Here is a 26,320-nt window from a genome sequence, read left to right as displayed (position 1 = left end):
ATATATGTCATCCCATTGCCTTCTTGCCTGCATGGTTTCTGTCGAATAATCTGAGCTTAGTCTTATTGTTTCTCCTCTGTATGTGACTTTTTGTTTTTCTCGAGCTGCTCTCAGGATTCTTTGTTTGTCTTTGGTTTTGGCGAGTGTTATTATGATATGCTTTGGTGATTTTCTTTTGGGGTCTATCCCATATGGTGTTCGCTGTGCTTCTTGGATGGCTAGCTTTTCATCTTTCATGGTATTGGGGAAGTTTTCTGTCAGCGGTTCTTCATTGATCCTCTCTGTGTTTTCTGTTTTCTCCTCCTGTTCTGGAACTCTGATCACTCTCAGATTTTTGCTTTTGATTGTATCCCACATAATTCTCAGGGTCTCTTCATTTTTCTTCATTCTTTTTTCTGATTTTTCCTCCAACAGAGTTGTATCCAAGTGTTTATCTTCAATTTCGCTGATCCTGTCTTCCACCATTTCAAACCTGCTCCTCAGCCCTTCTGTGACACTGTACATTTCTGAAATCTTGTTGTTTACCTTTTGGATTTCTAATTGTTGTTTTTGTATGATTTCTAGTTGTGAATTTATTTTGGCATTTTATTCCTGCATTATTTTCCTGCATTCTTCCATTTTTTTGTCTGTGTTTTCCATGAATTTGTCTGCATTTTCCATGAATTTGTCTAGTTTTTCCTCATTTTTGTCTGCTTTTTGCTTCAACTCTTAGATAGCTATGAATATTAGAGATTTGAATTCCATATCAGGTAGTTCTAGAGCCTTTTCTTTTACTGGAAAGTCATCTGGTGTTTTATTTTCGACACCTACTGGAACCATCCTATCCTGTTTTTGTAAATGTTTTGATATTGTCTGCTGTCTTCGGGGCATTTGGTAGTTATTTTTCTATTTTACTGATGGTAGATTTGTTTCATCCTTTTTTTTTGTTTTATTTGGCTATGTCTAAGCAGGTGGGCCGTATTTTCTTTGTTGTTTTCTTGTCTGTAGGCATGATACTTTTCACCTTCTTCTCCAATTGGTAAGGTCAGTCACTCAAATATGGTACAGCAGGGCAGGTCTAGCTGAAGAGGAGTTGTTGGGATATGTGGTTTGTGGCAGTTACTATGGCCACCAGGGCTGGCTGGTAATCAGTGCAGGGCAGGTTCTTGTAGGCCATGCCTGTGCTGCTTGGTGGTGTGATGTCCAGTGTGCTTGGGCTGCTTGGAGGGAGATTGTGATGTGTGGATCTTAAATGGGCATGGGAGAGAGGAGAAAGAGGAGTGAGGAACAGGAACCAAAAACATACAAGCAAACAAAAAAGAGTGCTGGGGAACTTGCCATTGGAGTGGAGAGATGAAAGACTATGACATAGAGAAAGACATAAAGGAGAAGGGGGAAAAGAAAAGAAAAAAATGAATAAATAAAAATTACAAAGAAAAAAGAAAAGCAAAGCTCCCAGGGATCCCACCGGTGCAGCTGCGAGGTCTGGGGAAGCTGCTCCCAGGCCATGAAATACAGCCTGGCTATAAGGGGTAGAGGTGTCACTCAGTGCCAGGTATTCATGGGACAGGAAGAGAAGGAAAGTATAGAGAGACGAGAAACTGAGTAATGAAGAAAGACAAAATGGGAAAAAGAGGGAGAAGAAAACAAAGCAAATAAAAAACAAAAGAACAAGAAAACCCTCCAAAAGAGAGAAAAAAAACTCAAAAAAAAAAAAAAAAGAAAAGAAAAGAAATGCTCTCAGGGATCCCTTTGCACATCTGCGCAAACTGAGGGGGTAGGTCCCAAACCGCACAGTATGCCCAGCTAGATCGGCCTCCCAATTCAAGAAAAAAAAAAAAAAGAAAACAAACAAACAAAAAAAAGCCCCACGATCCCACCAGCGTGGCAGCACGGGCCGGGAGGCAGTCTCACACTCGAGCAGCATTTCACAGCCTTTCAGGAAGAAGAAAAGATGGTGCATGGAGCCAGGTATTTGAGAGAAAGGAGGGGGAGGTAGTGAGAGGTAAGGAAGAAATCTAAAGAAGCGGAAAAAAGCAACACCAGTGGCCAACAAATGGCACTTAGGGAGCCGGCCTGTGCAGGTGGGTGCAATCCAAGAGACACTGGCATGAAGCTGGTGCTTCCCCGCCAAAAGACTGTGGCCGCAGGAAGCACAGGAGGCCGAGTGGGGGTGAAGAAGAGTGGGGGGTGGGAAAGCATATATCGCTGGTCACCGGTTATTCTATCTCCTGCTGGAAGCTCCGTGAAGCTGCTTTCTTGTACCCCCTGTTCGCTGGTCTCTGATAGGAGTCCAAGATGGCGGGTCTGTGCTGTGTTGAGACCTCTGTGTGTATCTCTCTTCAGTTTCTGTTCTGTGTCAGTTTCTTATTCCATTTGGTGCTTGGCTTAGTTCTTTATCTCTTCAATTGATGCTTAGGGTTTCAGGATGACTGTTTTCTCTGTTTGACTTAGTTTTTCGGAACTTTGCTGTGGACGGACAGCGTGGTACTTCTGCCTATAGCACCATGTTGGTCGGAAGTGGGGTGGGAGAATTCTGTGTAAAGACAGATGAAATCCTGGGGAACGAGGAGGGGAAGTAGGGATGGGACTGTGTCTCCTTGGAGTCACAGAGTCCTGGGGATTGTTCTTCATGGTTTGTTGTATCTCCAGTGCTGAGTTTTCTTGAAGATGCCCTTTGATCTGCCTTTTTTAGGGATGAGAAGTAGTTCAAGGCATTTTAGAGCAAGGGGATCTGTCCTGGGCCAGTTGGCATGCGTGGATATGGGGTTGCAGCCAGGCTGTCTGCATCCCACCATCCTATGGTGCAAGCAAGGGCGATGGGAAGCGAGGTGAGGGGAAGGTTCAGATTCTGGGCCATAAACAAGCATTTTCAGACAGACTCCCTTCCCCAGTTCCTCTTGAAAAAATAATGAGGAACTGATTTCCATGGAGGACCGTGTCTTGTTCACTCCATGCACCCAGTGCTCAACATGGAACAAGTGCTAAATTAGTCTCTGTCAAATGATTGAGTAAGTGGACAGTGCCTTTCAATACAGAGAATTTTTGGATGGTACTAAAGTTTGCTTGCTTTAGAGAATTTGCTTATGTCTTTTGTTTGCTGCTGTAAACTAATATCTAGAAAAGTGCACAGCATATAGTAGTAACCCAGTAAATGGGGGGATCATATAATTTACTGTCCAAACTGGGATCCTTTTGATAGTACAAAGGGCAGAAGGGATTCCAGGACAATAGGTGTGAACTGAGATTGTTCTGAGGAAACCAGGATGTGTGATCACCTATCATCTGTATTACTTGAATTAATTGATCTTTTATCCTTGGAGCTATCTAAAGAAGAATGAAGATTTTAGGGGTTTTGTCTACTTTTTGCCAGATTACCTCCATTAATCCCTGGCTCATTCAACAAATATTTACTGAGCACCTAATATGTACCAGGTATTTTGCCAAGCACCAGGGATACAAAGAGACAAAGAAAAGCCCTGCTTTTCATCTTGAGGTGCCCACTGACTAACAGGAAGAACGACTATTGACAGATAAATTATTTGGCAATGTAATGAACGCTATAATTAAGAAACGGACAAACTGCTCTGGGAGCATGCGGGTGGGGAAACCAGTAGTCTGTGGAGAGGGGGTTAGGGAAGGCTTTGCAGAGGAGGGATACTTCAGGGGAGGTGGTAGTTCAGTTGTAGAATTCTTGCCTTCCATGCGAGAGTCTCGGGTTTGATTCCTGGCCAAAGTATCTCATGCACAGCCACCACCTGTCTGTCGGTGGAGACTTGTGAGTTGTTATGATGCTGAACACATTTCAGCAGAGCTTCCAGACTAAGACGGACTAGGACAAAAGGCCTGATGATCTACTTCTAAAACTCAGCCAATGAATGGTTCTTTGTGCATGGGTTTGCCATGAGTCGGGGGCCAACTGGACAGCAGCTACAACAACAATGAAGGATCATTAGGCATTTTCCAGGAATTTTAGGAGTAGCGACAGAGCCAAAGAAGGCCGTTTAGGACCGAGTTGTCATTCCAGTTGACATCACCATGTTGCTGGATGCTGGGAATAGAGTTGCGACCAAGACAAATGGGGCCCTTGACCTCACAGATCATATGGATTGTTTGCAATCAGATATAATGTTAACTCCATCAGAGCTATAATGGGGAATTAGGGTGTGAGATGGGAGCTCAGAGGAGGGACACTCAACCCCGAACGTAGGTGGTGTCGTTTCTGGGTGCTGACCCCAGCAGGCATTGGGAGGGAAGAGACGCTTGGACTGTGAAAGGGAGGCTTGACGTAGCCCCTTTGGCATTCCCGTGCTCACTCGGAGGTGTGGGGTTCCTCTTACCCTGCCCTCCTTTGTCTGCTGTTGTTGTTCAAGAGTCCCAGGACAGGGAGGAAGAGCTGAGTGGGAGGTGGGGGGCTGCTAGGAAGAGGAGATGGGAAGCCGGAGAAGGCGGAGGAAGCTGGGGCATTGCTTAGATAAGGCCCATCTGCCTTCCCATCCGGAGAATTTGAGTGTAATATTAAAACGTTCCTCATTATTTTCCTTGGACGAGTTTGCTATCCTGATGATATTAATTATTCTTAAAGGTCAACAGCACTCTTTTGAATCCCCTTCTGTTCTATCATGTAATCAGTTAATTAATTGGAAACCACTGAGCAGCGTTTGCTGAGTGCTTTGTCTGGTGTGAGTTTTCTTGTTTGGTTGCTCCTGTGGCAATGGTTTTCTCCACGTGCCTGTTTTCTTCCAAGGATTTGGAAACTTGAGTGTAGGTCTTGCCTTCATCCCTCCGCCTCCCCAGGCGGATCTCTGCCTCCTTCACAGTCAGCTCAGGATGTGTTATCCTCTTCAGCTTTCTTCTACGTGAGGCCCTGGTAACAATAAAGGAGTCCCTGGCTGGTGCAAATGGTTAAGTGCGCCACTACTAACCGAAAGGATGGTGGTTCGAACCCACCCAGAGGTGCCTTGGAAGAAAGGCTTGGCGATCTGCTTTTAAAAGGTCACAGCCTTGAAAACTCTATGCAGTGCAGTTCTTCTCTGACACATGTAGGGTTGCCGTGAGTTGGAATAGACTCAACAGCACCTGGTTTGCTTTTTTGGTTTTATTAATAATAGAGTCCCTGGGTGGTGCAAATGGTTAATGTGCTTGGCTGCTAGCCGAAAAGTTGGTGGTTCGAGTCCACCCAGAGGGCCTCAGAAGAAAGGCCTGGTGATCTTCTTTCAAAAAATCAGCCATTGAAATCTCTGTGGAGCACAGTTCTACTGTGACACACATGGGATCATCATGAAGTGGAATTGACTTGATGGCAACAGGTTTTTTAGTAGTCATAGTAGCTTCTGTTTCCACTGAGTGCCTACCCTATGACGGCACTGTCGGGCGTCCCGTATGTAATATTTTATTGAACTCTCACCACCTGACAGGGTAGAGATTTTGCTCCCTATTTTCAGAGGAGAGAAGTGGTGCTCAGTGTGGCAAAGTGAGCTGTCCAAGAATATATAGCTAGAGAGTGGCTGAGCAAGGGCGGAGCCTCCTGCAAGCGTTATGTTCTTGTTTGCTCTGTGGTTGGTGTTTAGGAGTAGCTGGGAGAGGAGTCTTGGGCTATTATGGTAGAGCCTTATTTAGAATTCTTAGTCCCAGATGGTGCTGGTTCATTAGAGGAGCAAGCATTTGATATGAAGCTGGAGCCCGGTCTTCCCAGTCTTTCTTTATTGCACTTTCATTTTGCTCTGTCTCTAAAGCCTGATGCAAACAGAGGGAATTCCTCAGCAGCTCAAGTGCAGAGCGGAAGCCCAAGGTAGTGCCTGTGGGTAAGAAGAAGCCCCCCAGCTCCTGAATATATCCAGGCCCCCAGCACAATGCCATCACATGGAAAGGTCAACCTCTGCTAGACCCACGAGCGGCTCAGTGTATTTGCCCAGGCTCAGCTCTCCTGCCTACCTCCCTCCTAGAGATGGGCCCCAGGATGCACCCACCCTGGGCATGGTGTCGTGGGCATGACGCCCCCTGCCTGGGGTCTGGTCTGCAGCTCAAGTGGGAATATGTAGGTCATCTGGGTTCACCCTTCTCCATGCCTTTCCCGGCGGGCTGCTGGATGCTAGTGGCTCACCATCCTCTGTGGCTTTCACACATGGTCCCAGTTAGTCCAGGGACACAGTGGAAAATTTGACTCGAGTTTTTTTTTTGCAGAGATGGTGACTTCCAGTTTTCCCAGGCCTGGGCGTGGGAATGGTTTTCCAAATTCTACATAAGGACAGTAGAGTCTTGTCCTAGTGGTGGTGGCAGGCAGAGTAACAATGGGTGTCATTGGGAACACAGGAGATGGGACCCCAGGAACGCTGCTCCTGCTGCTGCTACTAGCAGGTGCAAAGAGCAGAGACTGGAGCCAGACTCCTGGAGGTCAGCTCCTGGTTCCTCCATGCAGCAGCTGCTAAGTCAGGGCGAGTGACTTCACCTCCTTGTGCTTTGATCGCCCCTCAGTAAAGTAGGGTTGATGGTGATGATGATGGTGGTGATGATGATGTTGATGGTGGTGGTAGTAATGGTGATGATGCCCTTCACTGGGTTGTTGTAGTGTTTAAGTGAACTCTTGCATATAAAACCCTTAAATAGAGCTGGCACAGAATAATTACTGTGTGTGGTGGTGGTATAGTTAGTTGCCATCAAGTCAGCTCCTACTCATGGTGACCCCATGTGTAACAGAGTGGAACATTGCCTGGTCCTGTGCCATCTTGGTTGCTGGGATGTTTGAGTCCCTTGTTATGGCTCTTGTGTCGTGCCTTCTAACCTAGGGGGCTCTTCTTCCAGCACTGTATGGGACAATATTTTGTTGTGATCCATAAGGGTTTCATTGGCTAATTTTTGCAAGTAGATGGCCAGGCCTTTCTTCCTCATCAGTCTTGGTCTGGAAGCTCCACTAAAACCTGTCTACCATGAACGACCCTGCTGGTATTTGAAATACTGGTGAATAGCAGTGACATAGCTTCCAGCATTATAGAAACGTACAAGCCACCACAGCACGACAAACTGACAGACGTATGGTGGACTGTGTGTTTTAGTTGTTATTATTACTGCCAGCTTCAATACCCATGTGACCATGGCAGTATGTATTGAGTACCTACTATGTGCCAAGCACTGTGTTGGGCACTTCACATTCATTCATTCATCTTAGTCCTTATTACTTCTGTGGTCAAGATGAAGAAACTGAGACCCAGAGAGGTTAAGTAACTTTCTCAAGGTCACATGACTCAGAAGGATCAGAGCTGAGAGTCTAGCCCAAGTCCATCTGGATGGAGCCAAAGCCCATGCTCTTAACCCCTACAGAGTGCTGGGCCCCACCCCAAAGTGTCTGATTCAGCAGGTCTAGGGTGGGGTCCAACCCTAGTGGTGTAGTGGTTAAGAGTTCGGCTGCTAACCAAAAGGTCAGCGGTTGGAATCCACCAGGCGCTCCTTGGAAATCCTATGGGGCAGTTTTACTCTGTCCTACAGGGTTGCTATGAGTTGGAATTGACTCGATGGCAACGGGTTTGGTTTGGTTTTGGTTAGGGTGGAGTCCTGGGAATTTGCATTCCTAACAAGTCCCCAGTGATGCTGCTGCTGCTGCTCCAGGAACCACACTTTGAGAACCACTGCCCTACATGACTGACTCTGCCTCCCAGAGTAGTACCATAAGGACATAATGAGGTTCCCCGTCACAGGGTTTGACGGGGCCCCCTCCCCCCACCCCGAGGTGTCAGTTGCCCATTCACTGAACCCTAAACATTAATTCATTACCTGTTCCTCATGTGACCTCTGTGACTGAGTCTCCTCGCCAGCCCTAGGGGATGAGATGGCCCTAAATTCCCAGTGGCATTCACATGTTCTGAGCTCTGTAGAAGGGAGGTAGGCAGAAACCAGCTAACCAACCATTTGCTGTTGAGTCAATGCCAACCCATGGTGGCTCTGTGTTTGTCAGAGTAGAACTTTGCTCTATAGGATTCTCAATGGCTGTGATCTTATGGAAGTAGATCACCAGGCCTTTTTTCCCAGGTGCCTCTGGGTGGGTTGGAATCGTCAACCTTTCGGTTAGTAGTCAAGTGCTTCACCATTTGCACCACCCAGGGCTCCATAGAGTCCAGCTAAACCCGTTGCCGTCAAGTCAGTTTCGGTTCATAGCAACCCTATAGGACAGGGTAGAACTGCTCCATAGGGTTTCCAAGGCCGTAAATCTTTATGGAAGCAGACTGCCACATCTTTCTCCCGAGGAGCGGCTGGTGGGTTTGAACTGTTGACCTTTTGGTTAGCAGCTGAGCGCTTAACCACTGTGCGTCCAGGGCTCCGAAAACCAAACCAAACCTGTTGTGTCAAGTCCATTCGGACTCATAGTGACGCTATAGGACAGAGTAGAACTGCCTTGTAGGATTTCCAAAGAGCGACTGGTGGATTCAAATTGCTGACCTTTTAATCAGCAGTTGAGCTCTTAACCACTGCGCCACCAGGGCTCCAGAGCCCAGCCACCAAAAAAAACAAACCTGTTGCCATTGAGTTGATTCCAACTCATAGCGACCCTATAGGACAGAGTAGAACTGCCCCATTGAGTTTCCAAGGAGTGCCTGATGGATTCAAACTGCCGACTTTTTGGTTAGCAGCCGTAGCTCTTAACCACTGCACCACCAGGGTTAGGGCTCTTTAAATCCACAGGATCTGGTCTAGGAGGGGGAGGGCAGGCAGGCTTCAGAGGCACTGGAAGCCCTCAGGCAGCTGTCAGCAAAGCCACCCCTGTGTTCTGCCCTGGTTGCCCCAGAGAGTGGCCTCGGTTAACCCTCTGACCCTGGTCCCTGACTCCGCTCCCAGCTCCTCAGGTAGTCTCTCAGGCTCTGGGCTAAGGTCTCTGCTTCTTGGCTCACCCTCTGGCTTCATGGGACCCCCTCTTCTGGCAGTGAGGAGAGTGGGCGCCCTGCAGGAGGCCCGGGCAGGATCACTTCTCCTCAAGTGGGGCTTTGCTGCCTTCTGGCTATGTGCCCCCTGCCCGTCCCTCTCCTGCCTGGCACCACCCTCTGGGCCACCGCTGAGGTAGCCCCTCCTCCCCTACCCCTTCAACTCCAACCTGCCCTCAGCTCCTTTCTCTCCCCACCAGATACCCTCTTAGCCACTGATCATGTCTGAGGCAGCCTCTCCCCTCCCAGCCCCTGGCTCCAGCTTTGGGTCCACTCATCAGTGTGGATGTCCCTGTTTTGTCTTCCTCTGTCTTTCTGCTGCCTGTCCTGCCCCTCTCCCCTAAGGCAGCCTGGACCTCCCTCGCTGCCTCTCTCTCTTTCTCTGGTCTCTGGTCCTCCTTTATCCCCCAGACATGGAGTTCAAAAAGGTCTCCTTCCTGGAGGGAACACCCAAGGGTCTCCCTAAAAGAGGCTCCAGGTGGTAAGCCTAGGCCCTGCACGCAGAGAAATCCCACTGAGCAAATGGCCGTCTTGTGGGTGGAACAAACCGTGGATTCATCCTGCAGGTTAGTGAGGCACTGTGGCCGGCAGGGCCCTCACTTGATTGTTTTAGTCAGTTTCCAGGGCTGTGACAGTCCTTCTCCAGATGGCCTAATGGCCGCTCCCAATGGGGGATCCCCTACGAAGCTTCAGAACTGTATGGTTAACCCCCCTTTCCAGTTATTAACGATGGCACTTGTTCCCAGGGGCTCTTGCGTTTGACAGGGTGTCTCTTTACATCTAGACACATGACCATTTGCTTTTCTCATGTACGTATGATCCGCCAGCTTTTCAGGACAGAAGGATTTAATTGGAGCCAAAGTAAACTCATCGAGTAAGCAAAAGTTTACTAGATCTGTGATCCTCAAAGTGTGGTCCCCCAACCAGCCACGTTAACATCATGTGGGAACAGCCTACTGTTGTCAGCTGCTGTTGAGTCAGTTCCTGACTCGTGGTGACCCCATGCACAATGGAAGGTCCTGTGCCATCCTGATGATGGGTTACAGATAGGACCGTTGTGATCCATAGGGTTTTCATTGGCTAATTTTTGGAAGCAGGTCGCCAGACCTTTTCTTCCTAGTCCGAGTCTGGAAGCTCCGCTGAAACCTGTTCAGCATCATAGCAACACATAAGCCTCCACTGACAGGTGAATGGTGGCTGTGTATGAGGTATATTGGCAGGGAATCGAATCCAGGTCTTCTGCACAGAAGGTGAGAATTATACCATTGAACCACTGTTCCCACTCCCCACCCCCCTACAAATTTAGAAATGCAGATTCTTACCCAGACTTACTGATTCGGAAACTCTGGGAGGCAAAGCCTGGCAATCTGTGTATTCACCAATGCTCCAGGTCATTCTGATATGCAGTCTCCATAGTTTGAGAACCACTCCCCTAGATGCTTTCTCCAAATTCACACTTTGCCTGTGTTCCCTCCAACCACACATTTTGAAAGAGAGATTGGATACAATGTTGGCCTAATCAGATTTCTTTATAAAAATGCCCAAAACAGTTTTCTGCTCACAACTCGGTTGTTTTTAAGAGAGCCTTAGGTTTTCCTGTAATCCAAAGACTAGATCTCAGAAAGAGGACAGGTGATAGGGTTTGAGCTCACCCAGGGGTGCCTCGGAAAAAGGCCTGGTGATCTACTTCTGAAAACTCAGCCACTGAAAACCCTGTGGAGCACAGTTCTGCGCTGACGCACTGAGGGTGCCATGAATCAGAATCGACTCAATGGCAGTTGGTTTTCCTGGCTTAGCTAAAAGGTAATGGTCAAGAATATGCTTCTTCCAGGTTTGAAGAGCAGTGTGGCGCCCTGCCCTCTGTCTGCTCCCTGGCAGCCTTCCCTGGCTTCTGGATTTTCCTAGCCTTGACAGTACCCTTGAGTAGTTCTCACACCAGCCCAGGTGTGTGGCCCACAGCTATACTCACCTTGCTTCCCTCCTTTCTCAGTAGACCTTGTTTCGCTTTTTGTCAGTAACTGCCTTGTTTCTTGACTTTTCCACAGATGTGCTCTGCATTTTTGTTCTCTTGTTGTGACAGCTCTTGAGTAAAATCCGAGCGTGATGCCTTGTCCACTTCCCCACGTCAGCATTCCCGTGCCAGCACATCTCTGGTGGCAGAGGGCTGCATGTGGCAGGCCAGCCTGCTCTGCCCCATGGTGGGCCATTGAGGAGAACGCCCCACGTCTGCCATGCAGCACTCGCTGGGCTCCAGAGAGCTCCTGTGCTTTCAGGGCAATTAGCTTTTGGATAATTTGTCTAAAAAGAAACTCCCAAGGAGCAACTCCCCCAGAATAGTCTCAGTAACACTCAAGGTCTGGTGAGAAGCAGACGAGGCTTTTTTTAAGGGCTGTTTCTCAGGCCTTGGTCCTTGAGGCATGGTAAACACCCAGATCTGACCATACCGCTGACCTCAGGCCTCTGGGTTAGGGCTGAATCTTCCTGGCCTGGGGGACCTTCAGGCTCTGCCCAAGTGCTTGAAAGGTGGGCCGGGCATCAACACCAGCAGACCCCTAGGGAAGTAAGAGCTACTTGTTTCTGTATTATTTTGTTGAACTGGGATTTTGCTGAATTATATCATGTTTGAATTAAGGGGGTCGTTGCCTGGGCCTCTGAAGTCCTCCTGCTGCATAGAGACGCACACCCTGTCTGGTGTTTGTTTTAGTGGCCTTGGGCCATGGTGGCTTCGGTGGTGACTGGGGCTGGACGAGTAAGGGGAGAGACACTGTACAAGAACGGTGATAGACTGTGCTTATTGAGCAAGTGCTTACGAAGGGCAGGCATTGTGCCAAGTGCTTACCCTGCTCTACCCCGTTTAATCCTCACCACCACCCAGGAGCAGGGCCTCTCATCATCCCCACTTCGCAGATGAGCAAATGGAGGCGCAGAGAGGTGAAGTAACTTACCCAGAGTCGCAGGGCATGGAAGTAGCAGAGGTATGCCACCTAGACTTGTGTGACACCAAAGACCATGACCTTACCCACCTCAGGTCACCCCTGTAGCCTAGGGGAGGCTTCCTCAGTTGCCCTGGTTTGGGTCTTAGGAAACTTGGGTCATTGCACAGCTTCCACTACCATCCAGCTGGATTCTTTTGGGAAAATCACTTGCCCTCTCAGATGCTCATTTTCCTCCCTTGTGGTCAGAATCTGGCACTCTGGGTTTGGATCCTAGCTCCAACACTGACTTGCCTGGTGACATGGGGAGGTCCTCTCCTCAGGCTGGGTCTCACTGGGCTCAACCTCCCCATGTGTAAGCTAAGGTGGGTGGGCTGGTGGTCTCTACTGTCCCCTCCACTGGTGGTCTCCGCTGCCCCTTCCACTGGTGGCCTCTGCTGTCCCTTCCACTGGTGGTCTCCACTGTCCCCTCCACTGGTGGCCTCCGCTGTCACTTCCACTGGTGGCCTCCGCTGTCCCTTTCCCTGGTGGCCTCCGCTGTCCCTTCCGCTGGTGGTCTCTGCCGTCCCTTCCGCTGGTGGTCTCCGCTGTCCCTTCCGCTGGTGGTCTCTGCTGTCCCTTCCAGCTGTGAGGTTCTGGGTCTGCCCCTCAGCCTTGAGATATGGTTCGTGTTGACTCTGGGAATAGTACTGCCTTGAAGGGACAAGAAGGGCTGCCAGCTCCCCAGTACTTGGCTCAGGGACTCAGCTCCTGGCCCTGCCCTGCTCACCCATTCATATTCTGGCCAGGAGGCCTGAGGTGCAGGACTGGCACTGCCTGGGCAGCACCGGACTGGAGGCTGGCCTGGGAGCGGAATCTGTAGCTGGGCTGAGCATTGTCCTTCAGGCTCCTGAAGGGAAGGACCTAGATGTGTTTGCCAAGGAAAGTCAACTTCCCATCAAAATAAAACTAAATAGAAACCCTTTTATAGGCAGGGAAGGGGCAAGGAGGCAGAGATTCTCGGACCTTCTGAGACTGATTTTTAGTTGTTTTCCTGGGGGAACCCGAATGAGATGGCTGGTGGTGGAGAGCGTGTGCATGTGGGTGCATGTACTGCGTAGTATGGTGTGTGGTATTTGTATGGGTGTATGCGTGTGTGTGTGGTACAGTGTGTGTGTTCATGTGTGAGTAGGTGTGTGTGCGTGTGCAGTATGTGTGTGGTGTGTGTGGCATAGTGTGTAGAGTATTTGTGTGTGTGTTTGAGTGTATGTGCAAGTGTATATGTGAGTATGTATATATATATGCGAATGTGTGTGCAGCATGTGTGTATGTACGTGTGTGTGAGTTATATGGTGTGGTATGTAGTGTGTGTGTATGTGTGTGGGGCATGTGTGTGGGGTGTGTGTGTGTATGTGTAAGATAAAGATAACTTTATCACAATGGCACCTTCTGATAGGTCTGGCTTCACAAGGACAGAAAGAAGTCCCAGGACAGGTAGGTGAGGCAGGATGGTGGGAGGGGGTCAGAAACAGCACTCCACTGGGTGTTGGATTGTCTTTGTTCCTTGGACTTCTTGTCTCTGCTGAGGTCCCTGTGGAGCCTTCTTTGTTCTTGTGCCATAGTTGCTGAGTGTGAAGAAAGCACTTCTTCCAGAAGAGAAGGGGTTCAGATGTCCTTCACATAATCGAATTTGGTGGGACTTCAGCTGAACTTGGTACACACTGATCGAGCACCTGTTGTGTTCCAGGTGCTGTAAAGGATAGACATCAAAGGCAAAGAATGGTTCTTGCCTTCAAGGGAAGCAGCCTGATGGTGGATGCCCACATGGCACAGCTGACACTCAAAGCAGGCAGTCTGTGATGGGGGCTGTACCAGGGCCCAGGCAAAATGCAGTGGGAGAAAGGGGTGGGAGAGAGTTGACAGTGGGTGGCACTAGACATAATTAGGCAGACCATTTAAACTGTGCCTCCAGGATGGGGAGCAAGGGCATGGAAGGTGAACAAAACATCAAGAGCAATGGTGTGGAGATGGAGAAGTTCCAGGAAGCTCTAAGGAGGCAGCCAGCATGACAGGACCATTCTGTTCACAGTGGGTGTTTAGGGTAGTTATGGGGAAGGGGATGAAGGATGCAGGAGGGAGGTGAAGGTGAGAGATTATATTGGAACAGGAGGTTGAGGTCATCTCATGGAAGAACATGAACTTTGAGTTGGAATCTGGACTTGGTTAGCTGGGTCCATCCATCTGTGCCCAAGCCCAGTCTCCATGCATCTGGCGACAGACTTTCCGCATCCCTTCAGCACACGGCAAGCCCTAGCCTCTCTTTTCCTTCTTACCCTCAGCTTCTCCAGCCAGACAGGATACTGGCAGCTACTGAGTGATGTGCAATGTCCTTGGGAACAAATGAAGAGATTTTCTTTCCATAAAATAAGCTACGTGACTGTTGGATTCTGGGATGGATTGGCATTTGGGGAAAGGAAACCTGACTTGGCTTTGGAGAACTGGTATTTATACTTGCCCACATGTTGACTGCTCTTTCTCCACTGAGGACATCAGTCAATGCCAGTTGTTTACAGATGGTCTAGAGCTGCACTGTCCCATATGACAGCATCTAGGCACCCATGACTAATGCGCGCTAGAAACGTGGCCAGTTCACATTGAGATGTACTGTGAGTGTAAGATACACATGATTTCAAAGACTTAGTACAGAAAGAAAGAACATGAAATATCTCATTAATAGATTTTTATATTGATCGGATGTTGAACTGATATTTTGGATTTGAACTGCCGACCTTTTAGTTGGCAGCTGAGCTCTTAATCATTGTGCCACCAGGACTCCAATTGGATATGTTGGGTTAAGTAAAATATATTATAATTAATTCCACCTCTTTCTTTTTACTTTTTCAAACGTGACTACTAGAAAATTATAAATTGTATACGTGGCTTCCATTGTATTTTTGTTGGACAGTGCTGGTCTAGATTGGCAAACTTGTTCTGTAAAGAACCATATAGAAAATACTTTAGGCTTTGTGAGCAATTTGGTCTCTGTTGCAACTACTCAAGTCTGCTTCTGTAAAATGACAGTGGCCTGTATTCATTCCCTATTGCTGCTGTAACAAATTATCACAGACCTTGTGTCTTAAAACAACACAACTTCTTATCTTACAGCTCTGTAGATCAGAAGTCCAACACGGGTCTCACTGGGCTGTTGACAGTCCTGCATTCATTCTGGAGACTCTAGGGGGAGATCTGTTTCCTTGCCTTTTCCAGTTTCTAGAGGCTGCCCAAGGAGCCTTGGTGGTGCAGTGGTTAAGCACTTGACTGCTAACTGAAAGGTTGGCAGTTTGAGCCCACTGGCAGCTCCATGGGAGAAGAGACCTAGCAATCTGATCCCATAAGAATTACAGCCTAGGAAACCCTATGGGGCAGTTCTACTCTATCCTAGAGGGTTGCTATTAGTTGGAATCAATGGCAAACAGCAACAGAGGCTGCTCACATTCCTTGGCTTGTGGCCCCCTCCCTCCGTCTTCAAAGGCAGCAGTGTTGCATCTCTCTGTGCCTTTCTTCCATAGTCACATTTTTCTCTGACTCTCTCTTCTGCCTCCTTCTTCCACTTTTAAGGACTCTTGAGATTACTTTAGGGTTACAGGGCTAATCAAACAGAATCTCAAGGTCTCAGGGTCTGTATCCTTAATCACATCTGTCAAGGCCCTTTTGCCATGTAAGGTAACATAGTCACCGATGCTGGGAATTAGGATATAGACACCTTTAGAGGACCATTATTCTCTCTATGACACGGCTATAGACAACACATAAACCAACGGGCATGGCTATGTTCCAGTAAAACTATTTACAAAAGTAGACTGCTGGCCCGCAGACCATAGCTTGTTGACCGTGGTCTAGACCATCATCTCTCTAAGCATGCTATGTGGACACTATTTTTCCTAGACTCTCCTTAGAAAAGGTCTGTGTTCCAATAAGTTTAAGAGACTTAGTCGGCCAAGCCCCTCTCTTAGTAAAAGTGCTGAGAAGTTCTTCAGTAAATAAACTTGCTTAACTTTGTTTGGAGTCCCTGGGTGGTGCAAACAGTTAATCACTTGGCTGCTAACCAACAGGTTGGCACTTCGAGTCCACCCATGGGTGCCTTGGAAGAAAGGCCTGGTGATCTGATTCTAAAAAATCAGCCACGGAAAACCCCGTGGAGCACAGTTCTACTTTGACACACGTGAGGTCACCATGAGTTGGAGTTAACTCAGTAGCAAATGGTAAAACTGGTCATTTTGTGTAGTAATAGGACCTTTTCCCCCCTTGTAATACCTATTAACATACTTCAGACCTCGTATTGCCAGGAACGCACTCTGGGAAACCCTGGCTCAGCCCAGTGCAGGGCCATGTAGAAAAGCTGCCTTCAGTCTCCTGATCTAAGGTCAAGACACCAGGCACGTCACTTGAGATTTGATTAGAGAAAGCATTTTGGCTTCATTAAAGTTCATTAAATGAGCCATCCAGGGTAATTTAGCTGAATAAAAATGGCTCAAATGGCTTTAACCCCCACCCTCTTTTACAGCAATTTAATTGAGGGAAAAGCAAATATATCAGTGATGGAGAAAAATATTTCTTGGCCTTCGAGAGGAATGCTGGGCAGCAGCACCTGTTTCGTTGTCCCAGGCACTGGGTTTCATGGGTTGGCTCCTAGGGTCTCCTCGGTGGCCAGCAGAGGCCTTGGCGACAAGATGGCACAGTACTTCTTCCTTCCCGCCTGGTTCAACCCTGGGATGCTGAGGGAAGCCACTGAACTCCTCCTCGTGGTGAGCTACCGGCACCCCTGGTCTGGGGCAGACAGTGCTCTGAAGCCCCAGGGTTAAGGGTGATGAGGAGTAAGAGTCCCCTGGCTCTTGGAGAAGTGGGTAGTGGACTGTCAGCTCCATCCTTCTCCTGTGATTTGCTCCTTTTCAGCAAACTCTATGTGGAATTTAGGTCCCTCGGTGGCACAAACAGAGCCCTGGTGGTGGAGTGGTTAAGCACTTGGCTGCTAACCAAAAGGCCAATGGTTCAAACCCACCAGCTGCTCCATGGGAGTAAGATGTGACAGTCTGTTTCTGTGAAGATTTCAGCTTTGGAAAACCTATGGGGCAGTTCTACTCTGTCCTGTAGGGTTGCAGTGAGTTGTAATCCACTTGATGGCAGTGAAGGGTGATGCAAATAGTTTGCACTTGACCACTAACTTAAAAGGTTGGCAGTTTGAACCCACCCAGTGGCACAGAGGAAAGGCCTGGTGGTCTGCTTCTGTGAAGATTACAGCCAAGAAAACTCTATTGAGCAGTTCTACTCCGTGACACATGGGGTCACCATGAATTGGAATTAACTTGATGGAAATGGGTTTGGTTTCTCTCTCTGTCTCTCGTTTTTTTTTTTTTGGAAACCCTGGTGGACAGTGGTTAAGAACTATTTCGAATCTACCAGGCGCTCCTTGGAAACCCTATGGGGCAGTTCTACTCTGTCCTGTAGGGTCGCTATGAGGGAGTTCCTTCTTGACCTTTCCTCCAAATTCTTCAGGAATTTCCCATAAATTCTAGCTCTAATTTGGGGAGAGAGGGGGCTGGTTCTGTCTGAGAGGACCACAGAGGTACCTTTTTAATGGGGAAACATAGAGTACAGGCAGATAGCTGAGGAGGTGTTGAATGTTAAGAAAGGGAACAGTGTACCTTTTACAGTGAAATGCTGCCTTTGTGGATGCAAGAAATCAGATGTGTTCATGATGATTGTAGCCAGCAAGTCACAGCCCTGGGAGCCTGCAGGACTGGGAGGGGCCGGGCCTTCCCTGTCTTTCTGGATGGATGCGCCTGTTGCACCGAGCCCATCTGGAATTCCTGATGGTGCCACTCACCTGCAGCAGAATAGATCCTCTAGGAAAAGCCACTGAGCATGGCTTTTCATCTTTAGGGTGCAGACAGAGCACACCTCTGGTTCTCTGCAGGAGGGGGCTGAGGCAGATCTGGGGGGCAGCCAGCCAAGTAGACAGACCCCAGCGTGGATCTTTGAGGCTGGCACCTGACTGGGAGGCTGGTTACCCAGAGCAACCAGGAGTAGACAGAGCAAGGGAGTGACCAAAAACCATGACTGAGATGCTTTCTAGGATCACAGCTGGGCAGCCAACTTGGCTGTCAGGGCCTTGGGGCAACTGAAGGGCTGAGCCAGGAGACAATGCCAGAGAGAGGGGCTGAGGAGATGCAGAGATGGTGACGTGGAAGAGCAGGAGTGGGAGCAGAGCTAACAGAGGGTCTATGATGTGGGCATGAGCAGGTGGGGATGCTGGGCTGAATGGAGGGTGTGGGTAGCCTGGTTTGATGACATAGGGAGGACAGGACACCAGCCACTGGCCATCCCTTCACTATCAGATCCCAAGACAGACCTGCTTACTGGGCCTATCTTTGCCAATCGAAGCAGAGGTGCTTCCTAATGGTCCCACTGTTAATCCAAGAAACCCATGGACCCTTCCATCTTGAGGATAACTTTGTAGATGAGGCTTAAAAAAAACAGTTGCTGTTGAGTCAGTTCTGACTTATAGTGACCCCATATGTGCAGAGCAGAACTGTGTTTCATTGAGTTTTCAATGGCTGTGACCTTTCAGAAGTAGATCACCAGGCCTCTCTTCGGAGGTGCGTCTGGGTAGATTTGAACCACCGACCTTTGGGTTAGTAGCTGAGTGCTTAACCATCTGTGCCTCCCGGGGACTCCTGGATGAGGCTTAGGAGGCCCTTCTTAAAGGGTATGGTTTATGTTTGGGGCAAGAGAAGAACTCAGCTGATTGGCTTCTTTTGGCAACAGGGTCGATCAGTAGCGATCCTCTTGTAGGCAATAGGGTTTTGAGGGGAGCGAGTGACATCCTCCCAACCATGGACTTCATGCCTGCTGTAGTTGGGTGCCTCTCTTAGGAAGATTATAGATTACCATGCCGAGGTTTCTGCCGGTCAGAGGGAGGTGGCCCGGGCATAAGTAGGTCTGTGAGGATCCCTGCTCATCATGGGGTTACCAGGGGAACGCCCATCCCAGCCCTGTCACCCGTCGGGGCCCAGAGTGTGGCCATGTGTGTGTCTGGCATCTTGTTCCCAGAGCACCCAAGGCTGCACCATCGTCATTCATCACCTCCGGACTCTAGAATCTGGGCTGTGTGAGAGCTAATTGTGCAGGACAAGATTAATTGCTTTGTTTGGTAGTCTCCAATGAGGGATAGAGGGGGCAATGTCATGGAACTTGATTTTTGGAAAGTGTTTGATGCATCATCTCGTAAAATCTTGCTCACCAGATTAATTGCGATGGTCAGGTGGCTTGGAAACTGGCCACTGACCCAAGAAAAAGTCAGAGACAGGTGATAATGGATCTGTTAGGGAGGAGGCATTGGCTGTGGGGCTCGGAGGCAGAATAGTTCTTAATTAAACTCTTGACTGATGAGCAGGGTCACTAGCTCATCAATAACTGATGACAGATTAATATAGGTGAGGCACCAGCTAGAGGGAAAATGGGGCAGTGAGTTCTGAGTGGGTGGTAGGCCATGTTGAAGCCCTGTGTCTAGATTTCCCCATTTGCCCAGCACCACGAACAGTTATAAATGCCTGTGAGGGCAGGATGGCCAGAGGCACGCACTGCTTGTCTTGTGGTGTGTGTACGTTTGCCTTGCTGCTTTCTTTGTATGTATATTTGCCTCTAGGGGTAGAAGCTTCTGTTGTGTGTCTATGGCAGGGCTGTCGTGTACAGCTGCACAGGTTGTGTGCACTGCACTCCTCCCCGGATTTATGCAATACGGTGTCTCTGTCTCTGAGTGAACACGCATTGAGTTGTACGTATGAGTACCTGGGATATACATGTCTGTGTCTTGGTCAGAAATGTTCCTGAGTATCTTGCTTCTTGCTTGTTGTCCTAGTCTTTGTGTTTGACTTTGGACAGAACTTCTCTGAGCCCAATTTCCTCATCTGTAGAATGGAGAGAATAATAAGACCTGCCTTGTATGGTTGCTGTAAGTATTAAATGAGACAATTGGTGCAAAAGTTCTTAACACAATACCTGGCACTTGATTGTTAGTTGCCATTGAGTCAGCTTCAACTCATGTTGACCCCGTGAACCACAGAAGGAAGTGTTGCCCGATCTTGCACCGTCGTCACCGTCGCTGGTATGCTCAGGTCCTTTGTGGTGGCTGGTGTTTATTTTGAGTGCCTTTCAGTCTAGGGGACTCATCTTCCAGCACTATACCAGACCATATTCTGTTGTGATCCTTAGGTTTTCATTGGCTGATTTTTTTAAGTAGGTGACCAGGCCTTTCTTCCTAGTCTGTTTTTGTCTGGAAGCTCTGCTGAAACCTGTCCACTAAGGGTGAGTCCACTGGTATTTGAAATGCGAGCGGCATAGCTTCCACCATCATAGCAACATGCAGCCACCACAGTATGACAAACTGACGGACGGGTGGTGGGGCACTTCGTAAGCTCTTTATAAATGACAGGCATTGGTTGTGGTGGTGGTGCAGGCGGAAGGCGTTGGAGGAGAGAACAGCTGGAATTAGATGGAGTAAGGCAGCCCTAACCCTCCAGCAAGAGGAGAAGGGGGTCTGTGCACCAGGGAGGCAGTTCGTGAAAAGGAGAGCAAGCCGTGATGAAGTCCATGGTTGTCCTAAACGTGGTGCATGAGTGTGGCTGAGACCACTCTATGTGACAAAGACCTGGAGGAGTCCAAAGGGAACTTTCTGGGGCTTAGTGGCTGAGGGAGGGGTGAGAGGAGACGAGGCCAAGTCTCACCTGGGATAACAGCCTAGGAGAGCAGGACCCCAGCTCCACCTTACCCAGGTGTCCCCCTGCCTGCTCTACTTGTAATATGGAGATAATGCTATTTTTTATTCTTTATTTGCCTGGCATGCCTGTTATTTTCTTTCTTTCATAATCCAATTTTCTCTTGACATTTCTGCCTAATGTAGCAAAACATGACCTTTGAGAAAGGACATTGCTGGCAGCCTCCTCCCTGCCTCAGGCCCCCTGAGATCTCCGGGCACTCCCTGCCTGCTCCACACTCGCAGACGGCCAAGGAGGCCCATGGCACCAGGAGCACACCTGTCTCCTGGCCTCCTCACTCCTGGCGGTTGCTTTTGCATCTTATTGAGGGCATGTTTCCCAAGGCTCTGCAAGTCCCCACGTCATTCTGCTGTTCAGCTCTGGAACCACGCTTTTCGTTCAAGCAAGCTGGCGTGAGTGGCTGGGGAGTAAAAGGAGGCATTGGGAGTCTTTCCGAAGTTCTGCAGGGATTCCCTAGTGGATTAGGAAGTGTGGAGCTGGTCCAGCTTTTGTTACCATTGCTGCTGCCGGGCCTAGGCAGTCAACCAGGAAAAACAAAACAAAATCCTTCTATCTGGCTGAGTCAAATACTCACGTTTATTGAAACTTCATAAAGGCCACTGCCAATGGAGACTTGTAGAGTGGTCCCTAAACCTGTTGCCTTTGACCCCATATTCTAAGTGCCAAGTTCAATACCTAGTGTAAGGTCTGCAACTCTTTTACCAAGAGCCTTTTTGCACTTGACTGCTAACCTGAAGGTTGGCGGTTCCAGGGAAGGAAAGGTCTAGTGATCTGCTCCTGTAAAGATTACAGTCAAGAAAACCCTGTAGAGCAGTTCTACTCTGTAACACATGGGGTCGCTATGAGTCAGAATCTACTCAATAGCAAAAGGTCTGGTCTGGCCTGGTTCCTTTTGATCAGAGTCCCTGGAGGGTGCAGACAGTTAAGGACTCAGCTGCTAACTGAAAGGTTGACAGTTCACATCCACCAGAGGCTCCTCAGAAGAAAGGCCTGGCAATCCACTTACAAAAAAATCAGCTATTGAAAACCTTATGGAGCACAGTTCTACTCTGACCTACATAAGATTGCCATGAGGCAGAATAGACTTAATGGCAACTGGTTTGGTTTTTCTGTTTTCCTTCTGATCAGTGGGGGAATGGTGGAAGTTGGTAGGAACGAGACGTACGCTTGGCTGGGGTTTTGCGAAGCTGAGTATGTTGGATGGTTCAAGGTTTATAGGCTTACAGTGAGCACATGTTGCTCCTTATGAGCTCTGCAGCCATGCAGAGAGATGGGGTGAGAGTGTGAGGGCATGGGGGGCTCGCCCAGAAAGAACACTGTGGGCTGAAGGACTCAGACAGGAGAGAATGTCAAGTGCAGGGGAGAGAGCAGAGTTGCTCTGCTGGGTTCGGTGCACTCAGGAGACACCTACCTGTGGTCCTCTTCCCTTCTCCACCCTGCACCCTCAGAGTGGGGACGGCCTCCCCGGTGCAGTCACAAGCTGTCTCGGTGACCTAGCCAGTTCAGACCAATCTATTACTAGGCCACCCAAGATAGTGCTACATCAAATGAGAAGTGGAAGCCCTACCCCTTCAGGTGTTCTTGTGTTTGCGTATCTGTTCCTGTGACAAGTTGTGCACACCTCGCCCCGTGTGATCTCACCTGGCTTGAACTTCACGCATGAACTCTGAACTCATGTATCCAATGCCTGTTTGATTTCTCCTTGGATTTTAACAGCCATCTGAGACTTAATTGCAAAGAAGGGGTACTCTTTTTATTTTATCGTGGTAAATATATATGTGACAAACCATTTGCCATTTCAACATTCTTCACATGTACAATTCAGTGACATTAATTATATTTGTCATGTTGTTCAGCCATCACCATTATCAGTTTCTAAAATTTCCAGTCACCCTTAACAAGCTCAGTGTCACCTAAGCAAGGAAAGGGGAGTACTTTTGATCCCATCCCTGCAATATGACCCTTTTCCAGCCTTCTTCTTCTCAGTAAAGGGCATCACCATTCATTTACCTGGTTGCTTAGCTCTCTTTCCCTCCCCTGCCAGATCCAGTCCAATGGGAATCTCGAAGGCTCTACCTCCAACCCCTATCTTGACTCCATCCCCTTCATTATCTCTAATCCCTTTTCTTGCCTGGAAGCCTCTCTTGCAGCAGCCTCCTGACTGGTCTCCCAGCTTCCAGTCCTGGCCCCTTAGTTGTAGAAATGGTAATTAGATCTATGTCACTTCCTTACTTAAAACCATTCAGTGCCTCCCCATTGCTCTTCAAAATAAATCCAGCGTCTTAGTTTCCTAGTGCTGCTATAATAGAAATACCGCAAATGAGTAGTTTTAACTAACAGGAGTTTATTTTCTCAGTTTAAGAGGCTGGAAGTCTGAATTCAGGGCACGGGTCTAGGGGAAGGCTCTCTCTCTCCCTTTACTCTCGGGGAAAATCTTGGTCTCAGCTTCTCTAGCATTCTTTCGTACATTCCTTGGAGGTCCCATGTGGCCTCTATCTTTCTCCCATTCTTGCTTGCTGGCTTCTGTGCGTGATCTGCTCTTTTTGTATCTCAAAAGTGGTTAAGTTTAAGACACCCCCCCCCCACTGATATGGCCTCATTAACATAACAAAGAAAACTCTGTTCCCAGATGAGATTACATCCACCAGTATACAGTAGCCTTGGAGTCAATTCTGACTCATAGCAACCCTGTAGGACAGAGTAGAACTGCCCCATAGGGTTTCCAAGGAGTGGCTGGTGGATTCCAACTGCCAACATTTGGTTAACGGCCAAGCTTTTAACCACTGTGCCACCAGTGATAAAAACCAAAATCAAACCCGTTGCCATCGAGTCGATTTCCGACTCATAGCCAGCTTATAAGGACAGAGCAGAACTGCCCCATATGGTTTCCAAGGAGCGCCTGGTGGATTTGAACTGCTGACCTTTTGGTTAGCAGCCGTAGCTCTTAATCACTACGCCACCAGGGTTTCCCCACCAGGGATACGGGTATAGAATTGACAGCACATATTTTGGGGGGACACAATTCAATCCAGTCAAGTGGGGTGGTACGTTTCCCTCTCGCACTTATCTCAGACCACTCTTCCCAGTTCCTTCCTTGCTGGCCAACTTTCGGGTCCTCTGGTCCCCCTCAGGCCTTTGCACTTGCTACTTGCACTGCCTGGAACCCTCCTCCCTGGCACACAGCTGACTCATCCTCACTCTTCTTGTCTCAGCTTTGATGTTATCTTCTCAGAGGACACTTCTCAGAGCATCCGGTGTAAAGTCACCTCTGCCTCCGCATCAATTACTTATCACTTTGTTTATCCCCTTCTTTCTATTCCTGTAACTCTCTTGTTTACTCATTTGTAACTTGGGTATAAGTTCTGGAAGGACCTTGTCTGTATGACTCACCCCCTCATTCCTCAGGGTGGCCTGTATTTGGCTCTCAACACATCTCTGTTGTAGAAGGTCATCTAAATATAGGTGCATGTGTAAGCATGTGTGTGTGTTTGCATTTACTACCTACGTATTTAATAGACACAAATACGCACATGCTTGTGTGTGTGTGTGGGGATAGATATTTACCTAAATGGAGTCAGCACCAGCATCCGTTCCCATCATTAGATGAGTACATTGTTCCTGGGGTGCCACTTCAATCCTAGCAGCGTCTAACTGCTGCCTTTAAGGGCTGTTACAGCATCAAAAGTTGTTTGTTGAGCCTGGCAAAGTAATAACCGTGGGTGTGTTTTTTCTTTTATTCTGAAGACTAATGGCTGCTCCTTTCCCCTGTACACCCTAATGAGAACAATTAAATCACCATTAGGAGGAGAACAGAAGTGTGAACAAAAGGCTGATGTCTTCATCACTGATGGGCACATTTGCCGTGGGAGGGACCAGCTAGAAAGAATTGTAGGTGACCTGCTGAGTTTTTTCGACCTAGTGAATGTTAAGAGTGCTGGTTGGAGACTGAGTCCAGTACAACTAGATAGTGCCCGGCTACCACCACTGACTGCTCTGACCAGGATCACAACAGAGGGTCCCAGACAGAGCTGGCGAAAAATGTAGAACAAAATTGTAACTTACAAAAAAGGCCAGACTTACTGGCCTGTCAGAGACTGGAGAAACCTCCAGAGTATGGCCCCCGGACACACTTTTAGCTCAGTAATGAAGTCACTTCCAAGGTTCACTGTTCAGCTGGGGATTGGAGAGCCGCATAAAACAAAACGGGACTAATGAGGCATAGCAGCCCAGGGACAAGGACTAGAGGGCAGGAGGGGACAAGAAAGCTGGTAATAGGGAACCCAAGGTCGAGAAGGGAGAGTGTTGACATGTCTTGGGGTTGTTAACCAATGTCATAAAACAATATGTGTACTAACTGTTTAATGAGAAACTATTTTGTCTTGTAAACCTTCATCTAAAGTATAATAAAAAAATAAAAAAAAAAAATAAAAAAGAGTGCTGGTTGGCTTGTGTACTCTGAAAACTCTCTGTCCTTCTCTAGAAAGGTGGCTTAACAAAGGCTGTCTGGACTTTTATTGTAGGGACACGATCTGGGAGAATTTTACTGTTTCTTTGATCTGTACAACCTTGCCCTTTGAAAGGCCTCAGAGTCTTCTCCAAAAATGATCTGTGGCTTCAACTATCAGCAGATTTATCTTTAGCAGAATAGAGCAAAGAAGAAGAAGGGAACAAAGCCAGACTCCAGTGAAATTAGCAAGTTTACTACAGATAGCGTTTCTTATGTCAAACCTGTTATTTAATTCTTCCCCCCTTTATTTATTCATCTTTCAGAAACCTTTCAAGTAACCGGCTCACCACCCTGTCCTGGCAGCTCTTCCAGACGCTGAGTCTTCGGGAATTGTAAGTTCAGCTTTGAAGACCATCCAGGTAGTGGCGTGGTGGTTGGGTCAGAGAAGTACCAAGACGTGGAGCTACCGGAAGGCGAGGAGTACACCTGAAGGGGCTACTTGGGTTGGGTGACCTGGAATGTACCATGTTGGGTTGGATGGCCTGGAATGTACCATGTTCAGTGAGAGCTGGGAAGACCCACCCCATCACTTAATTTCTGATCCTCTTTCTGGGTACAATAAATTTCAGAAGACAGGAATCTCATTTTTTAGCAAGACCTACTTTTGTGATCTATAGCTAATTAATAATAATATTGTCTTAGTTACCTAGTGCTGCTGTAACAAAAGATGACAAGTAGATGGTTTTAAAGAACAGAAATTTATCTTTTTACAGTTCTGGAGGCTAAAAGTCCAAATCAGGGTCTTGGCCATATTGATTCCTCCCTTTTTGGTAGCCCTGGCCATTCCTTGGTTCCTTGGCTCATAGACAGTCCTCACATGGCAACGCTCTTCCCCAATATGTGCTTACTTCTGCATCTAGTCTACTCTTTTTATAACTGAGAAGTGATTAGGTTTAGGACATACTCTACACTGATACGGCCCTATTAACATAACAAAGAAAATCCTGTTTCCAAATAGGATCACATCCACAGATATAACAACAACAACAACAAAAAAACCAAACCTGTTGCCGTCAAGTTGATTCCAACTCATAGCGACCCTATAGGACAGAGTAGAACAGTCCCATAGGGTTTCCAAGGAGCAGCTGGTGGAGTCGAACCACTGACCTTTTGGTTAGCAGCCAAACTCTTAACCACTGTGCTACCAGGGCTCCATCCACAGGTATAGGGGTTAAGATT

The 26,320-nt window shown here is 48.1% G+C and overlaps 1 protein-coding gene across 8 annotated transcripts in view; it reads left to right on the top strand.

Moving 5' to 3' along the window:
* NTRK3 (neurotrophic receptor tyrosine kinase 3) overlaps positions 1–26,320 on the top strand; it is a 469,571-nt gene that overhangs the window by 113,604 nt on the left and 329,647 nt on the right. For all 8 annotated transcript variants that reach the window (XM_023725922.1, XM_023725924.1, XM_023725923.1 and 5 more), the window contains one exon: positions 25,405–25,473. In XM_023725922.1, coding sequence (XP_023581690.1) covers positions 25,405–25,473 — 69 coding nt within the window. The remainder of the gene's footprint in view (positions 1–25,404; positions 25,474–26,320) is intronic.

Source organism: Trichechus manatus, unplaced genomic scaffold (genome assembly GCF_000243295.1).
Source record: "Trichechus manatus latirostris isolate Lorelei unplaced genomic scaffold, TriManLat1.0 scaffold00009, whole genome shotgun sequence".
NCBI lineage: Eukaryota > Metazoa > Chordata > Mammalia > Sirenia > Trichechidae > Trichechus > Trichechus manatus.
Note: the sequence above shows the minus strand (reverse complement) of the source record. Positions and strands in the feature narration are given on the sequence as shown.